The following is a 21958-nucleotide window of genomic DNA, read 5'->3' on the forward strand; positions in this document are numbered from 1 at the left end:
TTGTAAGTGTGCGATCATATTTTTAAAATTATGAACAAAAGACAAGTCATCCCTGAGTCAGATAATCCTTCTTCAGGCAGCTAGTATAGTTAAAAGCTGTTTACAATGGTAGTGGGCTTCTAGCCTAGTGGTGCTAATCTCTCTTGCTAATACCATGTAATCCCAGCAATATTTCGTGGTTTTTTTTTTTTTTTTTTTGAGGCTTTGGGATTTTTTTTCTAATGATATTTGTATTAGTCCATTCTCACGCTGCTATAAGGACATACCCAGGACTGGGTAATTTATGAAGGAAAGAGGTTTAACTGAGTCACAGTTCCACATTGCTGGAGAGGCCTCAGGAAACTTAAAATCATGGTGGAAGGCACCTCTTCACAGGGTGGCAGGAGAGAGAATGAGTGCAAGCAGGGGAAATGCCAGACACTTTTCAAACCATCAGATCTTGTGAGCACTCACTATCACGAGAACAGCATGGGGGGAACCAACACCACGATTCAGTTACCTCCCTCTGGGTCCCTCCCACAACACGTGAGGATTATGGGATTACAATTCAAGATGTGATTTGGGTGGGAACACAAAGCCAAACTGTATCAATGTTTTTGTTTTCTTTTGATGTTCTTACTGTACAAATGTCTATAAAATTAGTAAATTTCTCTGTATTACAATAAAATCAACAAGATTCATAAGAATGAAAATACGTTCTTCAAGAACTTTATATATTCCTACCTGCACTCAAATTGGAATAAATGGGCATGAAATTCATAAGAAAAAACAAATCATAAGGAACATTCACACTCGCAAACTCAAAACAGTTGAACATGTTTACCCTGTAAGAGGGCGATGATAAAGCAGCAGGGTGACAATTATATATCCAAACAGAAATGCAACCTTTTAAATCATCCATGTCAGGCCATGTAACAACTGGGCAATTCAGCAAACAAGTTCAAAAAAATTCCTGTTTTCAACAATTTCTCAACTCCACACTTAGAAAAATTAAAAACTTCTCTTTAACTCTCAGAAACCTGGGCACTTATTTAGTTAAAGCAAAGCTGTTGTCTACTGGCCTATACCTGGTTATAAATAGCAGCAAGACATGAGAAGACCCAGGGACACTGAATGAGCTTTCTAAATATAGGTTTTTCTTACTTCAAAGGCCTTTTAGAAGAATACCATACTTTGTGAAAACTTGCCCTTTATGAAGGGCACACAGACACTAAGGTCAGCAATTTTTAGACCTTGAAAAGTTTTGAAATATGTCTTTAGTTTGAGAACCCACATTTTGGAGGCATGAAAACTGAAGTGCAGAGAAATTAATATTTTTCCCAACATCAGATGGCAAGCAAATACTGTAAAAATTATGGCACTGAAACCCCTGTCTTCTAGTCAATTGAATGCAGCTTGCAACAGATTGCAGTAACCGCTTGTTTTCATTGCCCTCAACACCACGTTCCTTCTATGCCTCATCCCTCTTGCTTTTGTGAGAGGGATAATAGCATTACCTGCAAGTATTAGCTGTAAGAAATATTTTTCAATTTTACTTTTTTGTAAGTCTCGAAATGCTGTTTCTGTGTTAAAAATTGGTGAGAGCATTTTCCTTTCTTCTTTAAATGACTCTGCTTGCATTTGCAGTCTTTTACAGTTGAATTACTGTATAACAGTAAGTCTAAAAACACATTTTAGTAGAGGAGATTATAGTTGGAGACAGCAAGGTGGAGACTGGAGTTGTCATACCTTAGAGGGAGGTGGGAAAGAGACAATGTTGGCTTGACCTAATCTATTATAACCTTCCTTAACCCATTTATGCCTAGTGTTCCATTATCAGAACGGTAAGTTTGTGGGAGTCATTTATATCCCACTGCTCAAAGTCATCACCAAAATCTGATTTTTCAAAAAAGAAATTTGCAACTTCTGGCATCAATGGGCTAATTGAAGTCCCAGAATGATTTCTGTTGTTTGCATTGCCACAGGCGAGGGAGTATAGAAAGCAACAAGATTTTCATGTTTTCCCATTTCATATTAATTTCCTAAGGATTTCTATAAGACTTTAAAAAATATATGTAAAACAGCTTATTTTTAGTTTTCCCCTACTCATTTGCATTTTAACATGTTGATAAGTAACATTTAAACTCAGTAGTTATGATTAACCCTGTTCTACAATTCTAAAAGTACTGGGAAGTGTGTGTGTGTGTGTGTATGTGTGTATGTGTGTGTGTGTGTGTGTGTGTGCTGCCTTTGCAATCAATCAAATATAGCTCTCAGTTGAAAAACAATTATTACCATATAGACAATAATTAGATTTGATAGTGGGGCCAGCCATTGGTAAGTTTAAAAGTCACCCTAGGTGATTTATATATGCAGTTGGGTTGAACACCTCTATTCAGATGAAGCACTTAGATGGAAGTATAGCCAAGCATGGCTATAATTTCACATCTGAAACCTGTTTTATCCTGAGTCATTTGCATAGTGCTTATTATATGTGTTTATATAGTCTTTGGTTGTGTTATAAGATATTAAAAGTTGGTGTGAATTAAAGAAGTGACATGCAATGATGAAAGCCTAGAAGATAAGCACCAGATCTTCTAATTATAACTCAAATGAGTTTGGTTGACACAAAATATTATGGGAATTAGACACAAACATTACTAATGCATAATGCTGGAATAAAAATCTTAGAGTTATATAAATATGAAAGACATTCTAATTTGTACCACAAGGTAATAGGTTCAAGCATTTTTATTTGTATGTATTTACTTTGTACCCTGAATTGTGCAGAAAACACTTTTCTAAAATTTAGAGTGCAAACTAGAAAATATAAATCTCGAGTAGTTAATATTGTAGTCAAAGGAAAGATTTTGAGATCTTTTAACGTCTCAGTTCACAGAGACCTCTTCCTCAGATGGATTGGTTTTTATTTGTTAAAATTAATGTTTACCATTTTAAATAGTTTCTTGAATATTCCTGGTAATGGAATAGAGTCATAATAATAATTTCTAGTTCTGCTAAGAGAGTCAATAGCAGAGCTGCTTGATATTGATAGTAATTTTAATAATATACAACATGTCATGATTTTCCAGATAACAACTTGTCTCTTGGCCAAAATAAATACACATATTGTTTATCTTGTTACCTTATAAAAAATTTTTTTATTTTGTTAGTATAGCGATTTGACCACTTTTTAAATTAATATTTTAAAATAGTTCAGTGGATAATCTCATTTTGAAATGTCTATTGATTGATATATCCATTATATATTTTATATATATGGGTATATTTCTCATTAGCCAAATTGATACTTTCTTATTTACACTTACATGTAAATCACATTTCTGCTCTACAGCATTTTCTTTTCTCTAGAGCCTATTCTACTGACTTAAACTAGCCTGAAAGATTTGAAAATTCTATTTAAAACAAGTGTATGGAAAATCTTTGAAATAACTTATAACAGTGTCAGAGAAGAGGAGTATTACACATTGTACTGAAGAGCATTCCATTAATAAAAAGATTAACAAAAAATTCTAACAATGTTCAGACATGTAATAGCAATGAAAAACATTAATTATAATACTGAACAATTACATTTTCGGTAGTTAAAGGGGATAAAAAAATGCTATATAGGAAATTAGCATCTGCAGAGAAGATATTATAAATTGGCAGTGATTATGTGTAGATTTAAAATATGTTGAAGCATGGTCATAGCAACTGTTTTTCTTTTTGGTTGAAAAGAGGCATATTGAAGTGTTTAAGCACTTTTTCGATTGGAGTAGATATTTAGACACTGTACAGAAAATACTTGCTTGCAGAATAGCAGATATTAACATGTGTATGAAATGTGTGTTTTTAATTAATGCATTTTCATTCACTCAGAAAAGAAAAGATCGCCGAGTTTAGCTTAAATGTAGCATTGTGGCATATTAAAATGGCATTCTTAGACTTTCCACGTTGCTGTTCCTTTTGCCTTCACTAAACAGCGCTGGCCTCTCATTTATCCAAGTTAGAAATCTAGATACAATTCTAAAATTGTCAACCTAGAATCCTCTACCTTCATGCTTCCCACTCAATAAATCACTAATTTCTGACTCTCCTATTTCACCAGGCAGTCTTCTCCACTGCACCCCTGCTCCCTTATTCTCAGGGCCTACCATCTCTGCCTCAACCTGCCAATCAAAGTCACTTCTATTTCATTATGAGCAGGGCCATTTTTAAGGTTTCTCCCATCCTAGGCAAATATATTAAAATGTATCCAAATCACATATTTAATATAATTTATTACATAACTAAGTAGGAGATGCATTTCATGAGTTGTAATATTAGTGCTGATAATGTTAATAAAACGTGCTTTTAATCTCACTTTTGCATTTTCAAAAATATTTTGGAAGCTTTTTTTTAGGTGTCAATATTTTCATAGGTCTTTCTCAAACTCATAGTCTCTACAGAGTGTGCTTTTACTATCACAAGGCAAAACAGCCCTAACAGTGAGGCAACTGAATATGAGGAACATCACCTGGATAATTAAACCAGATTTGTGGGAGATGGAATAGGAAGTGTTTGTAGAACAAATACAGAAATCAAGGAAAAGATGGTGGTGTCAATTAATACTCTGCATAGGAGATCATAATATTCAAAACCCAGATACTGTTGAGATATCAATAGACTATCACCCTATAGAGTAATATCTCAAAACATAATGTAAACTACTTACATATTTAAAAAGAAATATTGATGGCAAACCATTAACAGAAAGTGAAGGAAGTTTATACCCCACTGCAAACATTGGAAAATGGTAACTGTAAATGGTTAAATCACCTATTAGTTTCATGACTTAAGATTCCTAAACCTTTATTATTTCATCTTTTAAAGTGAGATAATGAGAATACTGTTTTGAGAGAGTTGTTAAGAAATTTAAATTATATAATCCATATACACAGATGTGATATCTGGCACATATGTAATATTTGTTTTTGTTATTGTTATTATTCATAAGGCACTATTAAACCGTAGCTGTTTTGTTATTCTTATGGTCATTATTATATCTTGGAACAGACCAGAAAATATTACTGAGCTTGATTGGATCCTTTTTGTGATTTTAAAGATGAAAAAGTTAATATGAGTTATTTTGGTAACTGTGTCAGTGTTCTAATATCCTTTGAAAATCTAAGTATTTATTTAACATAGGAGGGCAAGTCATAGATTAATGAGAGGTTATAGATTTTAAAAGTATCTTTCTTCCTTGGACTCTTACAGAGCCAGTAAAGGAAAAGATAAAACAAATAATTTGGCAAGTATTATATAACAAAGAACACCACCAGCCCCAGGCCCTTAATGCTTTTGTGATTTTGATGTGAATAAACCCTGGTCCCCTCTCTGACGTCAGTACTGCTGCTGACTGGGTAAGACATTGGTCAAGTTGATTAACCTTTCGCTGCTTTAGTTTCTTCTTTTGTAATGTGCAGGTAATATTACTTGTCACTTGCCAACCAGCAGTACTTCTGCAGCTAATTGACTTTCTCAGCAGGGGTATTGCAAAGATTAGTGGATAAATGATTTATAAACCCTTTGAAATATTAAATATATGATATAAAAAGCCCTAACAAGAGGACAGAAGAAATTATTCCATGCTTTAATTTGCTACTTTCGTCATATATATTTGATAAAAAACTTAAAAGAGGAAGCCATCAACAAAGTGAAAATAGGTTAGATTACTCGGGATTCTAGATGCTTTCTATTGCTGTTATTTTTAAAAATCTTTTGTTATAACTGTGAATATAAGAAAAGAAAGTGTGCTAGAGATCATAATTGTGTTTATCTTCTTAAGTTTATAAAAAATATTTCATTAGACAGGAAAATGAACTGGGTAAGAATAAGGACACATACTCTCAGCCTAGTTTTACTATGAACAACTGTATGACCTCGATCAAGTTACTTAAACAAGGAGGATCTTGAGTAAGATAATCAAGAACAATCTACACAATACATTTTGTGGATTTAGGAACAAAATACAAAACTCTGTGCCATACATTGTAGTGGATTCGAAAATCAAAGACCCAGAAATATAATATAAAGAGGTCAACATGAAAATAATAAATTCTCACATAAGACAGAATTAAATCAACACAATAACAAAGTTATTTATTCTACCTGGAGATGGAGAAAGAGTGTGACTGGAAAGATGAGAACCGGTTGAGAAGACCAATAGGAGAATACCAAGAGCTTTGGTACTTTAAATACTTTGGGAGGCTGAGGCGGGTGGATCACCTGAGGTCGGGAGTTTGAGGCCAGCCTGACCAACATGGAGAAACCTCGTCTCTACTAAAAATACAAAATTAGCTAGGCATGGTGGCGCATGCCTGTAATCCCAGCTACTCAGGAGGCTGAGGCAGGAGCATCGCTTCGACCCAGGAGGCGGAGGTTGCGGTGAGCCAAGATCATGCCACGGCACTCCAGCCTGGGTAACAAGAGCAAAATTGCATCTCAAAAAAAATATAAACAACAACAACAACAAAGTGCAGTGTAAAACGCTAAATACAATTTGATATGGATGACTATTGTGAAAAGACTATTGCAATACTGAATAATTATTTGGTGAATAATTATTTGGTGAATAATCTGTAGTGATTATTTAGTGTACAGATTATTTGGTGTACAGATTATTTGGTGAATAATCTGTAGTGATAGTTCCTGAGAAAACAGTTCTCCTAAGTTAATAGATACATGTGTAAAATTACAAGGGGAATTAAAAATAAAGCAGTGTAGAGGAAGCAGGGAAAATTAGTATCTACCTGTTTTCCTATATGGGAGTAAATGAAAGAAAAAGCGATGAATGTCTTAAAGAACATGCAGGGTTGATTGTTCCATTGCACCCCAGCCTGAGCAACAAAGTGAGACCCTGTCTCAAAAAGAAAGGAAAAAAAAAAGAAAAGAAAGATTTTAAAAATGCAGAGTTAAAAGATAAAAGATTTTATAACAGGGAAGATGTAAGCAATTTGCAAAGTGTTAAAGAAGTAGCTGAAGTAAAATTGTGACTCCAGAAGCAAGAGGCAGAATTGAAGGAATGATAATGAGGAAGAAGATAGAATCAAGAGCACCAGTCAGGTATTAATAATGGTGGGCTAAAGGACTCTTGAATAAAGAGATGGATGACCTTAAATGTGATAATAAAGAAAGAGGATTGAAGATGAATGATGACCTTGGTCTCCACAAAGTTATTAGGTAAGATTTGCTATGGAGAGTAAGAAAGCAAGATACAAATAAAATTTAAAGAGCATACAAAAAAAAGAAAGAAAGAAATTGTTTTTATTAGGGATAGTATAGGGGTAAACCAGGAATGAGTATAAGAATTTATGAGTAGCTTTGAGGTCACTCGTTGCCCAATTATAAAAGTATTTTCTAAAGAAAGATAGTACTTCTAACATTTTAAACATTTACAGGTAAAGAGTTCTCATTTTAAAGTTTTTACGTGTTAAACATTGTAGGGGGAAAAAGTATTTGAGTCTGATCTAAAGAAAGTTCGAGAGGAGAAATTAAGTAATGATGCCATTCGGGGTGGGGAAGAAGGCTGACATTTGCAGGAATGATGCAAAAGCAAGGCGGGGGTGGGCAGGGAACTGCTGGCACTTTTGCACTAAGCAAGTCAGTGGCACTGAACTCTCCTAGTGATCTATATATTCTGCACCCCTACACACTCACAATTAGTATTTTTTTAGTTCCAGGTTTACCTAAGAATGTACTTGATGAAGCAGTAAAAAAAAAAATTCATTTTCTTGAATCTCGACCTTTGAGTACACATGTTTTTAATATTCATGTGATGAAATGGGACATCTCATGAAGCACTTCTGTTGTGTATCAAACATGTGGTTATCACAAGTAAAGCACCTTGTGCAACTGTGGGTTGAGAGCTGAGCCAGACAATATTTTCATGGATCACTATTTTTACTTGAACGAACAAGTGACAGGCAAACTAGTTGTTCAAACTTGGACATTTGGCAGAAATTTTCTTGAAAATGAACAAAGTGAGCTTGTCACTTCTAGGAAAGCAAAATCTAACAGTGTCTTTTGCCAATGAAAAAATCTGAACTTTCAAACAAAAATTATAATTTCAGAAAACTTATTATCTGCCCCTGTGAACTTGTCAGTTTCCCAATTCTTAAAGACTCTTCAGATGACATAGTTGGTGTTGCCAACAAGTGTGATATTGTATAATTAAATGTGCTACCGTTTGGGAAATTTACATAACCCAGTGTACCAATATTTTCCAGATGACCAATGTCTGATAGTTAAAAAAAAGAAAAAGAAAAAGAAAAAAAATGCGTGGACAAAAGACCATTTCAAACTGCAAGAAAGACAATGGGATCTTTCTAAAGGCAGAGTATGGAAAGCATATTCGTATGACTTTAGATTCCACATTGAAAAAAAGCCATAATTATCTGAAAAGGCTATTAAAATTCTCCTCACTTTTCCAGCTAAAAAAAATAATATCTCTGTTAAGCCAGATTCTCTTATGTACTTCAACTAAAACAACATGTTAAGAGATACTGAATGCAGAAGCAAATATGAGAAACCAGATGTCTTTTATTAAGCCAGACATTTGCAAAATTAAGCCAGAGAGTTGCAAATGTAAATCAATGCCATACTTGTCACTATTTTTTTTTTTTGCTTTGGAGAATATATTTTATTTTCATTAAAATATTTATATAAAGTGTAATGGGTTTATTCATAGTATTTGAGGTGAATTAATACTTATTTAATTTTTTCCAGTTTTTCTAATTTCCCATATGTTAAATATTGGTAGATTTATCCCTGGAGAATGAAAGCTAAGTGGGGTTCTTCATAATTTTTGAGCATGTAATAGATATCTGAGACCAAAACAATTCAGAAATACTAATGTAGACCAAACACTAAACACACAGTAAACTACTCAAGGTCTTTAAACATACCTCCCATGATTTCACAAAGTCAAAGTTGAGAAGTTATATAATTGCATTTTGTAATAGGGGAAAAAGGGGACTTTTCTTTCTTTTTCTTTCTTTCTTTCTTACTTAAAAGGAATCATAGTATTCAGATTAAAGAGAAGTCTTCAGCGCATGCTGATGACATTCTCTCCATTCTTTCCTCCAAGTCTGTGAGTCTCATTTCATGTGTCCCATTTACAGGAGTAAAATTAGCATGTTACCCAGTCACCATTTGGCTCATGACTCAATGTCACTATAAAAATCATTTTAGCAGCATCATAGGCCCAACTTCTAGAATCCATCGATGTGGAACACTTCAGTTTGTTTAACGTAGGAGACGTAAGTACATGCTTTTCATAGCCTCTTGAAATCTATCTAAATCTGTAAATTCTACTATAGTAATATCTTATGCTTCATTCTCTCAAATAATTTGTGTGTATGGAATTTTAAAAAGAAGGCACAAAAAGGAAAAGATCAGCACAGATCATGAGTCTCAGTTTTGAAATCCATTATATAAAGAATTTGTAGAGCAGCAATATTGCTTCTGTTGCTAAAGAGTAAGAGAGTGAGGCTGTATTAAGAAAAGAGAGAGCAAGATTATTTCTAATTCATAGATTTTGATTGAATTTTTAGATGTCAGGTTTTAGAGATTTATGCTTTAAAATTTAATACAACTTTAAATAGTTCAGTATTTAAATAATAAAATGTCCATTTCCCTCTTTTCCCTATCCCATAAGGCTGAATATTAGTATAATTGGATCTTTTGTATAACTGGATACAAAAAAGTTACACCATATTACCTTGTCTGTATTCAATACTATCATTTGGTCATGTCTAGAAAATTCCAGTTATAGCAACATAGACAGGAAACTCTAGTAAAGAATCAAAGTCTACTTTTAATAAGTTTTCCAGATTTTGTCCTGATTATTTTTATAAAGTCAGAATATGTGCTAGTTGCTGGTCTACTAAACTTCCATCTGCTGCTGACATTTATTTGACTCTTTTTGAATTTTGTAATTTTGGGGGGTGAATATCTGTCAAACATAATTTTTATGGCTGTTCTCCAGAATTTCAAAGCAAAAGTACAAGTCGTCTATGCAGGTATGCTTGATGTAAAATATATTTATCTCTCAGAGTCATATTACTAAATTAGAAGACCTGTGTCTAAATGCTTGACTGAAAAAAAATAGCCACTAGGCAGGTAAAAATATCTATTTTTGAGCACTTAAGGGGAATTCACTAAAAGCACTATAATCATAGAGAAAATCTGGAGTATACAATATATATTTTGTTTAAAAATGTAATTGTATGTGTTCCTTCATTTCACATATTTGTTGTGTGCTATTTGTTAGCTATTGCTCTTTTATTGGAAAATAGATCTATTGTCTAGGGAAAGAAAATATAATAAGCAATGAAATATTACTTTTATAGTAATAGCTATTTCTATTATAATAATTATATTGGCTACTCTAACTGGATATCCAGTGCTTAGTTTCTATGTTACTTTAAAGGTTCAGAATTGGATGCACATGGAACTAAAAATATATTTCAACTTTACAGGAATAATCTCTTCTCACAATTGTCTCTATTGTCTTTCATTCAATTGAAATGAAAGCTATATATGAAGATTTTAAAAGTAAGCACAATATACTTTTATGTCTTTCATAACCTCATTTCTTCCTTCATGTGTTCATTACTTGGGAGTGCACTAAATGAAAATTCAAAGTAAGTTGTTGCTTACCCTCATATAAGTAGAATTGCCACCAGGATCTTTTAAAATTCCCACATAGATGAGTCATAACACAAGACACTTTCTTTTATATATACCTTCTCATGGAAAATGTTACCACATTTCTCTGCCTCATTTTTGGTATTTCAAATCTTTTAAAAACTATTTTCAGCAAGGAGAATTAGATATAAACCCCTACAAGGATATGTATTATCATGGCAGTTAGAAATGATAATGGCAAAAAAACAGGGACCTTTACTGCAAAGTACAATGCCCTTTACACAAAACCCAAAGACATATACCCATAGTTTAAGTCATGGTAATATGTATGATTTAGTGGTTACTTAAAATCTCTGAGACTTATTTTCTCCATCTGAAAAATGAGGATTTGTTTTCCTACTTTACATCATTGTTATCAGATGAGAAATAATAGCACTCGTGCTTTTTTCAAGCCTGTTTGTTTGTTTGACACGGAGTCTTGCTCTGTCACCCAGGCTGAAATGCAGTGACCCGATCTTGGCTCACTGCAACCTCCGCCACCCGGGTTCAAGCGATTCTCCTGCCTCAGCCTCCTGTGTAGCTGAGATTACAGGCGTGCACCACTACGCCCAGCTAATTTTTGTATTTTTAGTAGAGACAAGGTTTCACCATGTTGGTCAGGGTGGTTTCAAACTCCTGACCTCTTGATCAGTCTGCCTTGGCCTCCCAAAGTGCTAGGATTACAGGCATGAGCCACCATGCCTGGCCTAAGCCTATGTTTTTAAAAGCCATAGAAAGAGACTAAGAGTGAAAATCATTGTGAAAAGAGCTTGAATATCTCTTGTGACTCCACCTCTCCTTAAATATTTATAAGATGTATTTGCTAGATTGATGTGCATGTTCAGTTCTAAACCTTTGAAGTAATGCAGAAACCAAATACTGTGTTGGTTAATGGTAATGCATATAATGAAAATATCTTCACAATTAATAACACTGAATTATTCCAAGTTCCAAAAACTTTATTCAAACTCTGACTTACTCATAGACAGGCTGCCTGGTAAAGTAAAAAGCATGGGCAGGAACTTTGCAGACTTAAGTTCCAAGTACTTAATTCATTAACTATGCGATTATGGGCAGATTAATTTATTAACTATGTGAATATGGGCAGATCACTTGAATTATCTGGTACTCAGGTCCTTCATCTATAAAAACTTCTAGACTGAAGTAGATGAATTTTTAGGATTTAGTAATTTAGTACAATCAGGAAGCAGGAAAGTTTTCTGTGGCCACTGATAAAAGGTGATTAATATATTTCTTCCTCATTGGTCAGTTCTATTTAACATATTCTTATTTAACAATGGCTATGTGCAAACAACTCTGCTAGAAATTGTGTGTGATTAAAATATTAACAAAATGCAGTAATCTATTGAGAAGGAGAAGTAACTATAGCTCTAGTTAGAATTTAAGTGCCCTGTAGGGTACAAATCAAACCTGTAGATCGCTACCTGAAGAGATAGGGAAATTAGGTAAAAGAGAAGATGGTGTTTGACTGAGTTTTGAGGGCTAAATCTACTTTAACAAGAAAGTTTGTTGGGGAAAAACTGTTACGGGTGGAGTAACAGACTTGAACCAGCACAGCAGCAGAGAAGCTCTGGAAAAATATTGCTCATTATTCTAAAACATACCATGTATGAGAGCAAGTGGTTGAAGTTAAAAAAAAAAAAAGTGAGTCCTTTCCAGATCATGGAAGGCTTTAAAAGAAATGCTAAAAAATTCAGAATGTGTTCTATAGGCTGTGCAGCAGGCTTGAAAGGCCTTTGAGAAAGGCAAAATGGTAACACTTACTACAGCATTTTGGATAGGTTGGGACGTGGAGAAACTTAGGGAACAGAAAAACTCAGCATTTGGTTGATATGCATGTTCCTATGTTTTTCCTGTGTTTTACAGGGACTAAATATGACTGGCATCAAATAAAAATCAGTATGACCTGGCAAGTGATTAGACATGGATATCAAGGGAGAGAAATGGGGGAAAATATATTCTCCAACATGTGTCATGTTAATGAGCAGTGCGTAATGGCATTAGAGGTGGAAGGAAATAAAATCAATAGCATGTCTTAAAAAGGCAGGTCAATTCATCCAAAAAAGAAAGAATGGTGATTACACATAGAAATGTTGTTTGAAAAAGGAAGAATTTTTAGAGAATTTGTAACAGATGTCCTGTATCTTCTCAGAGGAAGATGCAGAGTCATCTCTTAAGGTAGGTGGTGTCTGGTGTGTAGACTGGAAAGGGTTTGGAATCCTTCCCAAAGAGAATAGCATAAGGAAGAGTCAACTAGAGGTGAACAGAAGAATTTCTGAGCAACTCCATCCAAGTGTATACTAATAATAGAGCCAGAAATTTCTAGTTGAGCCAATTGGCACAATTTTGTGACTTTTTCTGGTAACACTCAGCCACCCAGTACTGAGATCAGAGAAAATATACTGTAGTGTTTTCCCAGCAGTGAAGTGTAGGTACGAAAGTAAAGATAACAATAGATCAAAGGGACTTCTTGATGCTAATTAAAAAACTACATAAAGTAGTGGGTAACTGATTCACGTAGGACTGGACCTAGAGGAAACTAAAAAGTGATTCAAGGAATTAAAGACAGCATCAGTATAAAGAATTGGTTCATTGAGTATAAGAGGAAAAGAAAAAGAAAAGGTGGCTGTGACGAGGGGAGAGAATTTCCAGATTCAGAATTTTACAAATGAGGTGGTTTTGGTTTATTTTTGTTTGTTTCACCTTCCAACTTTTATTTTAGGTTCGAGGGGTACATATGCAGGTTTGTTACATGAATAAATTGCATATTTCGAGGGTTTGTACAGATTATTTTATTACCCAGGTAATAAGCATAGTACCCTATAGTTTTTTGATCCTCACCCTCCTCCCACCTTCCATCCTCAAATAGGCCCTGGTGTCTATTCTTCCCTTCTTTGTGTCCATTTGTACTCAGTTTTTAGCTACCACTTATAAGTGAGAACGTGCAGTGTTTGGTTTTCTGTTCCTGCATTAATTTACTTAGGATAATGGCCTTCAGCTCCATCCACGTTGCTGCAACAGACATGATCTTGTCCACTGTTGATGGGCATTTAGGTGGATTCTGTGTCTTTGTTATTGTGAAAAGTGCTGTGATGAACATACGTGTGCATGTGTCTTTATGGTAGAATGATTTATATTCCTTTGGGTGTATACCCAGTAATGTGATCGCTGGGTCTAATGGTAGTTCTTAGTTCACTGAGAAATCTTTAAAATGCTTTCCACAGTGGCTGAACTAGTTTATATTCCCATCAGTAGTGTAAAAGTGTTCCCTTTTCTCTGCAACTTCACCAGCATCTGTTGATTTTTGACTTATTAATAATAGCCACTCTGACTGGTGTGAGGTGGTATCTCATTGTAGTTTTGATTTGCATTTTTCTAATGATTAGTGATGTTGGCCAGTTTTTCGTATGCTTGTTGGCCACATGTGTGTCTTCTTTTGAGAAGTGTCTGTTCATATCCATTGCCCAATTTTTAAGGAGCTGTTTGCTTTTGGCTTTTTTTTATTGTATTTATTTATTTTTTTAAGACAAAGTTTCACTCTCGCCGCCCAGGCTGGAGTGCAATGGGCGTGATCTCACCTCACTGTGACCTCCGCCTCCCGGGTTCAAGTGATTCTCCTGTTTCAGCCTCCTGAGTAGCTGGGATTACAGGCACCCAACACCAGGCCTAGCTAATTTTTGTATTTTTAGTAGAGACGGGGTTTCACCATGTTGGTCAGGCTGGTCTCAGACTCCTGACCCCAGGTGATCCACCCACCTTGGCCTCCCAGAGTGCTGGGATTACAGGCGTGAGCCACCGCTTGTTGATTTAAGCTCCTTTTCAGTTCTGGATATTAGAATTTTGTCAGATGCATAATTTGAGACTATTTTCTGCCATTCTGTGGTTTGTTTGTTTACTCTGTTCATAGTTTCTTTTGCTGTGCAGAAGCTCTTTAGTTTAATTATGTCCCATTTGTCAATTTTTGCTTTTGTGGCAATTCTTTTTGGAGTCTTTGACATAAATTATTTGCAAGAGCCTATGTCCAGAAAAATATTCCCTATGTTTTCTTCTAGAGTTTTTACAGTTTTAGGTTTTACATTTAAGTCTTTAATCAATTGAAATTGACTTAGTCCTTGAGTTGATTTTTGTACATGGTAAAAGGAAAAGGTCCAGTCTTCAATCTACATGTGGCTAGCCAGTTATCCCAGCACCATTTATTGAAGAGAGAGTCCTTTAGCCATTGCTTGTTTTTGTCAATTTTGTTGAAGATCAGATAGCTTTAAGTGTGGCTTTATTTCTGGGTTCTTTAACCTGATTCATTGGTCTCTGTATCTGTTTTTATACCAGTATCATGCTGTTTTAGGTTCCCATAGCCTTGTAGTATAGCTTAAGGTTGGGTAGCGTGATGCTTCTGGCTTTTTTCTTTTTGCTTAGGGTTGCTTTGGCCATTTGGACTCTTTTTTGGTTCTTTACGAATTTCAGAAAATTTTTTTTCTAATTCTGTGGAAAATATCGTTGGTAGTTTGATAGGAATAGCATTGAATCTGTGAATTTGGGCAGTATGGCCATTTTAATGATAGAAATGAAAGGGTTTTGAGTAATCAGTTTTTGTACCTTTTGACATTTTATTTCCAAGATTTAATCAAGAGTGTTTGTTACTCCTCTCAAGTAATGACTTATCAAGGGGAACGTGGGGAGCTGTTTTTCTGGACTGGAAGCGGTATTTGATCACTGAAAATATTTAGAATTGCTGGTGCATGGTGCATAGTGGTAATAAAAAGCAAACTGAATTTTGGCCCATTTCATTAACAGACTGTACAGACAATGCTCTCACTTAGTGCTTACCCCTAGGATGAACCACTTTTTACTTAGCACCCCCCACCTGATCTCAAGTTCTCTCTGGAGTTGAAGAATGACTAAAATGGTATTAGAGAAAGATAATTTTATAATGTAAACTAAATGTCAACAAACTATGGCATGCAGGCCAAATCTGGCCCATTCTCTATTTTTGTTAATAAAGTTTGTTTATTACATTTGTTTTACGTATTGGCTATGGCTGCTTTTGTCCTGTAAGGACAAAGTTGAGTAGTTGGGATAGAGATCATATGACCCTCAGAGCCTAAATATGTACTATCAGGCTTGATAATCCTACCTAAATGCCCATCAACAGTGGATGAGATCATGTCTGTTGCAGCAACATGGATGGAGCTGAAGGCCATTATCCTAAGCAAATTAATGCAGGAACAGAAAACCAAACACTGCACGTTCTCACGTATAAGTGGTAGCTAAAAACTGAGTACAAATGGACACAAATATAATACATAATACTGTATATTATGTAAAAATACATAATAATATGTATTATTAATTATTAATAATAATTAATATTATTACATTTAATATTAATATATTAATATTAAATGAATATTAAATATTACATTTAAATATGTAAAAATGTACATATTTAAATATGTACATTAAAGGTTCCCAGACCTTTGATCTAAATACTTAGGACCAGAAAAGGCATTACTTGTTTTGTGAACCTGTAAACAGGACAATTGTTTCACATTCATATACTAGGTCGGTAGTTAAATGTTTAGCATTGACTACCATTATATTCACCTATTAATTTTCCTTTCTTTTGTAGTCCCTGCTATGTGGATATTTTGTAGCAATGACTGATGTGGAAACTACATATGCAGATTTTATTGCTTCAGGAAGAACAGGTAGAAGAAATGCAATACATGATATCCTGGTTTCCTCTGCAAGTGGCAACAGCAATGAATTAGCCTTGAAATTAGCAGGTCTTGATATCAACAAGACAGGTAAGTCATCTGGCACACATTTCTCTATGAGCATGGAATGATTTGCGGCATTTTACTAAGAGGGATTAAGGCACGAAAAGCCATCTTTGAAAGTAATCTAATGTAAAGAGTTTTAAACAATCTAAGGCAAGATGAAAGTCTGAGACTAATCTCTTAATCACTCCTGCTCTATTTTCAATGATGTCTGTTTAGAAGGCTTCCCACTCAAATGCAGAGTCCTTAATCTGATTTTATTAATGCAATCAATAAAACACATGGTGTGTTTTTTTAAATCCTAATTTCTATAAAAGCTGAAATTGCTTATGTACAGTATTTAACAAAGTTGGAGCTCCTACCTTTGACAATATTGGCCACCTCTAACATTTACTAGGTAGATATTTAACAAGATTCACAGGTAATTCTGATAGACTTCAATTCTAAGAACAATTTTAGTAAAAAAGAGTCTCCAGGGCTAATTTTATTAAGAATGGAAGTAAAATGATCTGTTACGTTAGTAACTCTTAGGTAAAAGGGTCTTTGGTTTTCTATTCCAGATAGAATGGGTTTGTGAAAAATTTGTCTCCTTACTGGGCCTTGAATTCTTACCCAAGGAGTCTATCTTCATTAATGAAAAAGAAAAACAAGTTTGATGGATTAAAAAACTTGACAGTTTTACTTCTGAGTATTAGAATAAGTCCCCTGATAGTTCCTCCACCCATAGCTTTTGCAGATATCAAAGCTGAATGTGTTTCCCTGAGAAGACTTGTGTAAAAATAACCTTTAACAGTAAAAAGAATTCATGATTAGGGAAACCCTGATATTATGTGCATGGAAAGCACTTATCACAGTTTCTGACTCTTAATTATTCAATATGTCTTCGCTGCTAGAATTTTTAAGGTAAAACCTTTAGATTATTAGAAAACTGAGTCAGAGTATATGTATATATAGATTAATGAAATGGCTGAGCAACATTACTTTAAAATATATAAGGATGGTATTTTATTCAATGGCTAAAGCTCAGTATTTCCCAGACTGGTCTTTTCAAATTCAGATTAATAATAAAACTTTAACATCACCACTTTGGAATATATAGACCTGTATAAATCTTAGGTTTCATTGTTGTGCTGTTATTGCTACCAGTAGTTACTTCCCAGAACAGCTCTGAGAAAGACTGTATGGGGAATTATTCCAATTTCATAACATGAGATGGATAAATATATTTTTGCTGCAGTCTTGCATAAGATTTATATTTTATTTTTCATATAAATATGCTACTTTAAATAGTCTGCATTAATTTTAGCCGCTCTTAACATTAGGACATTTTTATTCATAGTACAATTTAATTTCTTCTTTTTCTATTTTTCCTGAAGTTGAGAATTGTTAGCCCTAAGACTGTTTTATTTTCCTGAAAACATATTAAATTATTATAAATTATTGAAATAATAAATTAAAATGTAATATTAATAAATATAAATAAAATATTTTCATATGCATTATTTTACAATTAAATAATTTAAAACAATTTAAATTATCTTTATACTTCCAAATGTCTTCTTTTCTAAATATTTTTGCATGTTAATTGCAATTCACTAGGCTCTTGCAACATTTTCTGTTTTTCTTAAAATTATAAAGTCCAAAACCAGGAACAGTATACAAAGCAATAACTTTGTTTATTCTAAGTACAAAAAACTAATAACTGTATAATATGAAGATCTAAAATAGAAAAAATGGCAAATATATAATGACAAATTCAACGTCACTAAGAATTGTGAGGAATTTTTTTTGTAATTCGTAAATGTTTCAGCTTCATTTTAGTTTATACTCAACAATATTGTTGCTTCATGTTTACCTTTATTTGTTAACAGGCATCTATTTAGCAACAGTCTCTATGTTTTCAGCATAATGCTAAGCCCTGAGAAGTGTCCCCAGACATCTAGAGGGTCCCAAGCCCCATGGGAGTCAAGTTCCTCATCTTGTATTTATACAATCACTTTCATCCTGAAATATTCTACTGTCTTACATATGCCCTAATTTGACTTCATTTCTTTGATTACCAAAAGCTTCTCCTGTTTACCAAGTTCTTGTTGCATGCTTAATTTACACATCTCAGAACCAGGCCATCTGCACATCATGCGAGCCTCTCACAATAAAATAGTGCATGAAAATTATATATAATGTCTGGTCATACCCTTGGTACTGCTTTAGAAGAAAATATTTTTATGTAGAAGAATTGGTTTTAATTTCCCTAAAGATTTAATGTTGTTGGAGTATGGTGAGGTGCTTTGTGTGTACTTGCTAAGAGTAGAGGAGAAACTGCCTTATAACATTATGGTCCAAAGAATAGGCCATCCGACTTACCTGCTTTTATTTGAATTATGATAACAAACCCTCAGCAAATATTGATTTGTTTATATTATTGCAACACCTGAAAACATTTTGTTTGCCAAGCCATACTGGCTGCCTGATAACAAAATATCGCATGCAGATATTTGAATCTGAGTCTAGAATTGCCAACAGCTTGCACTTATATAAAGTGACCTAATATGGAGTGAAAGCATTGAAATGTTTGCCATACCACTGGCTAAGATTGCTACTGAGGGTGCAGTTATGAGGGTGGTTTTATTGGAATTGTGCACATGTTCTCTAAGGGCAGACCAGAGGCCATTGTAACTATTTGCCAAGGGACTGGCCAGCTGACATAGTGTCCTTTCATTTTCAACTATTGCTTTTACTTTGAACTAATAGAACCTCTGAGAAATTAGCTGGGTTATCATCAAGTGCTATAAAAAGGAGAAAATGCAGTTTTAAAATATTTCTTCAAATAAGACAATCAGGCATAAAAAGGTAAACATGCTCCCACTTCTGATTTCTACTTAAAGACATTTCTGATTTCTGCAACCTGTGAAACTATACCTAAGTGACATGACCTGGCCTTGAGATTTCTGAGCTATTTATCCAAAGCTTAGCTGATCACTAACTACTCTGAAAATTTGAATATTATTTTGTTTTTGAGCCGTGCTGTCCCAAGTTCACAGAATTAATCAGTCCTTGAAAACTTAAGCTGTTTTCTTAGTGGTGAACTGACTACCAAGAAAATATACTTGTTCCTTCGAGGGTTTCAGGCCTCTTTAGTATTTCTGAAGTTACCAATATGACATATTGAGAGTTGGTAAATAAAAGCAATCATTTTTATTTTGCCTTTATTCTGTTTTCGTTTTTCTTTTGCAGAAGGTGAAGAAGATGCACAACGAAGTTCTACAGAACAAAGTGGGGAAGCCCAGGGAGAAGCAGCAAAATCTGAAAGCTAACACCCCACTTTGACCCTCGACCACACCTGAAAATGTCTCAAATCTCCAGGAGTATCTGGAATGCATTTGTTTCCATGAGTGAAAAGAGGAAAAAGAAAATGGCTGTGCTGCATTGCAGGAACCTGCTCATTATCATGTTAAAAATGAGGGCAGAGGCTGTGGCTGCAGGCAGACTTTTCCCTACCTCTGTCATTAGCAATGGTTGAAATCATGTGGCTTGTGTTTGGGCGTCATTTTTGTATGGATCCTTTCACTTGATCATATGACGAAATGCTTATAGAGAGTAGCTCCGACCTAGATGATGATTCTTCCTGTAGCATCTGGCCCCTCACAATGTCAGAGGATTTAATTGTGTCTAATTGCGAAGGGTTGATTGAACCCCAGAGTTTAAATATCTCTGGCTCAAGTGTTCACCCAGTAAAAGAAAGATCCAGAAAGCACTGTTTTTAGCATTACGTATCTGTGTGTTACTGCTGTGTTATTTACACTGTTTTGTATTGTACAATATATATGCTCAGCACTGCCCCCTTCTCTGATTGCTTATGAAAAACAAAATGATGTACATTACTGTGAATTTTTATACCACTCATTTTTAAAAGGGCTGTCTTTTCATTTTAGTTTTCCATACTGTGGTGGTGTACACAGGATAGAACACCCTTTTTTAAAACACAGTCTTTCCCCTTGCTCATTGTATGTTGATGAGTTGATTAAGTCTAACAGATTCATCAAGACTCCATTGCTTTATTATAGAGACATTTGAAAATATCCTTTAATGTGAATATCACCTGAATTCAGTCTGTTTGGTGTCTGCACAGACTGGAATTCAATCTGTCAAATTTGTTTTATTCTCAAGTGGAGAACTTCTCCCACATAATATATATATATTTTTTAATTTATGAGAATTTTGGACAATTGGAAAGGTAGAAAAGAAAAGCCAAGATCATACTAAGGACTGGAAATATTTTGTTCTATGGAATCAAATTTCTCACAATGCTGTATGATACTATTTAAATTTGGAGGACAACTTATCGTCACTAAGCTGAATCAGGTGGAGAAAGTAATCTCCTTGCAATCATGTGGACACCAATCACAAAAGTAAAGCCCTGGTGTTGTGTTTTCATGTCTTTTTTCAGCCCTCTCAGATCCAAATGTTATTATGCACTTTTTAATGTTTGTAAACTTTTACTAATAATTAGTGTGAATTGCATTCTGATACAATAATGATTATCATTAGGAGCTAACAAAATTCTCATTAATACTGTGTTTGATGGCCTCTGCTGTGTTTTAACATCGTGCTTCTTATATGGAAAGTTTTTGTGAGCTGTGTAATCCCTCTGGTCAGTATTGTGAAATCATTTGTCAGTGGTAATAAATAAGGAACCAGTAATATGCCAATGGTTCATGAATTACTGGACAAATAGCAGACAATGGGAGTCCCTTTACAATAACGAGCCCACTTAGCTGTCCTTGAGGGCTTAGATAGCTTGCCACGTGAAGTAGGTAGAGCAGCATTTCAATAGGTAATTTGTGTGGTTGTGCCAGAAACTCAGCCCTTCTATGTAATTACATACAGGATAAAAGGTAAGTCTGCTCACTTCTCCTTCTACAGGGCATTTCAACTGACTGGAATAAGGGCATGGGTTGCATTTAGTACTCAATCAGATATTACTAGAAAAGAAATTAATAATGTGAGCCTTTCCGAGAGCAGAACGAGGAAAGATTAAATTTTAGAATGCTTCCTTCTGTCTAATCCATCAGGGGCCAAAATGCCCAGTAAAATTCAAACACATCACCTATTAATAGACTCACAAGTGAGAAAAGAGGTTCCTAGGGTTATTTTAGGCAATCCCTGGTAAACTGTTTAAACCATCAAACCCCTACAGTCAGTTTTCAGTATCCTCATTTAATATTTTAATAGGTTTCTTGTGAATTTAAACTTCTCTTCTTTCTTAAGGTTGTGAAATTCCAAACTGATTTTATGTGATTTTGAAAAGTTTAGAACCAGTGCTGAGTCTATGTGGAGGGTTTATATTCCTATGTGATATACTGTTATTAATGCATGTGGTGCCATGCTTGTCTTTAAATATATAAATAGTGCTAAATTGCAAAGTCATATGGAGCTTTGGATTTAGTTTG

The 21958-nt window shown here is 34.4% G+C and overlaps 1 protein-coding gene and 1 long non-coding RNA gene across 11 annotated transcripts in view; one reads left to right on the plus strand and one right to left on the minus strand.

Annotated features, from left to right (window-relative positions):
* The window catches only part of PKIA (cAMP-dependent protein kinase inhibitor alpha), an 87835-nt gene extending 66624 nt beyond the window's left edge, over window positions 1-21211 (plus strand). For 9 of the 10 annotated variants that reach the window (XM_063817203.1, XM_003311773.6, XM_063817204.1 and 6 more), the window contains 2 exons: window positions 16358-16535; window positions 19743-21211. In XM_063817203.1, the coding sequence (XP_063673273.1) occupies window positions 16385-16535; window positions 19743-19822 (231 nt within the window). In that variant the 5' untranslated portion in view covers window positions 16358-16384 and the 3' untranslated portion in view covers window positions 19823-21211. Of the gene's footprint in view, window positions 1-5238; window positions 5385-9143; window positions 9282-16357; window positions 16536-19742 lie in introns of those variants that run through there. The other variant, XM_003311772.7, reaches the window with a different exon arrangement.
* LOC107976352 (uncharacterized) overlaps window positions 1-21958 on the minus strand; it is a 519171-nt gene that overhangs the window by 434935 nt on the left and 62278 nt on the right. The gene's annotated exons all lie outside the window — the stretch shown is intronic.

The sequence above is a fragment of the Pan troglodytes genome, chromosome 7 (genome assembly GCF_028858775.2).
Source record: "Pan troglodytes isolate AG18354 chromosome 7, NHGRI_mPanTro3-v2.0_pri, whole genome shotgun sequence".
NCBI classification, from domain to species: domain Eukaryota; kingdom Metazoa; phylum Chordata; class Mammalia; order Primates; family Hominidae; genus Pan; species Pan troglodytes.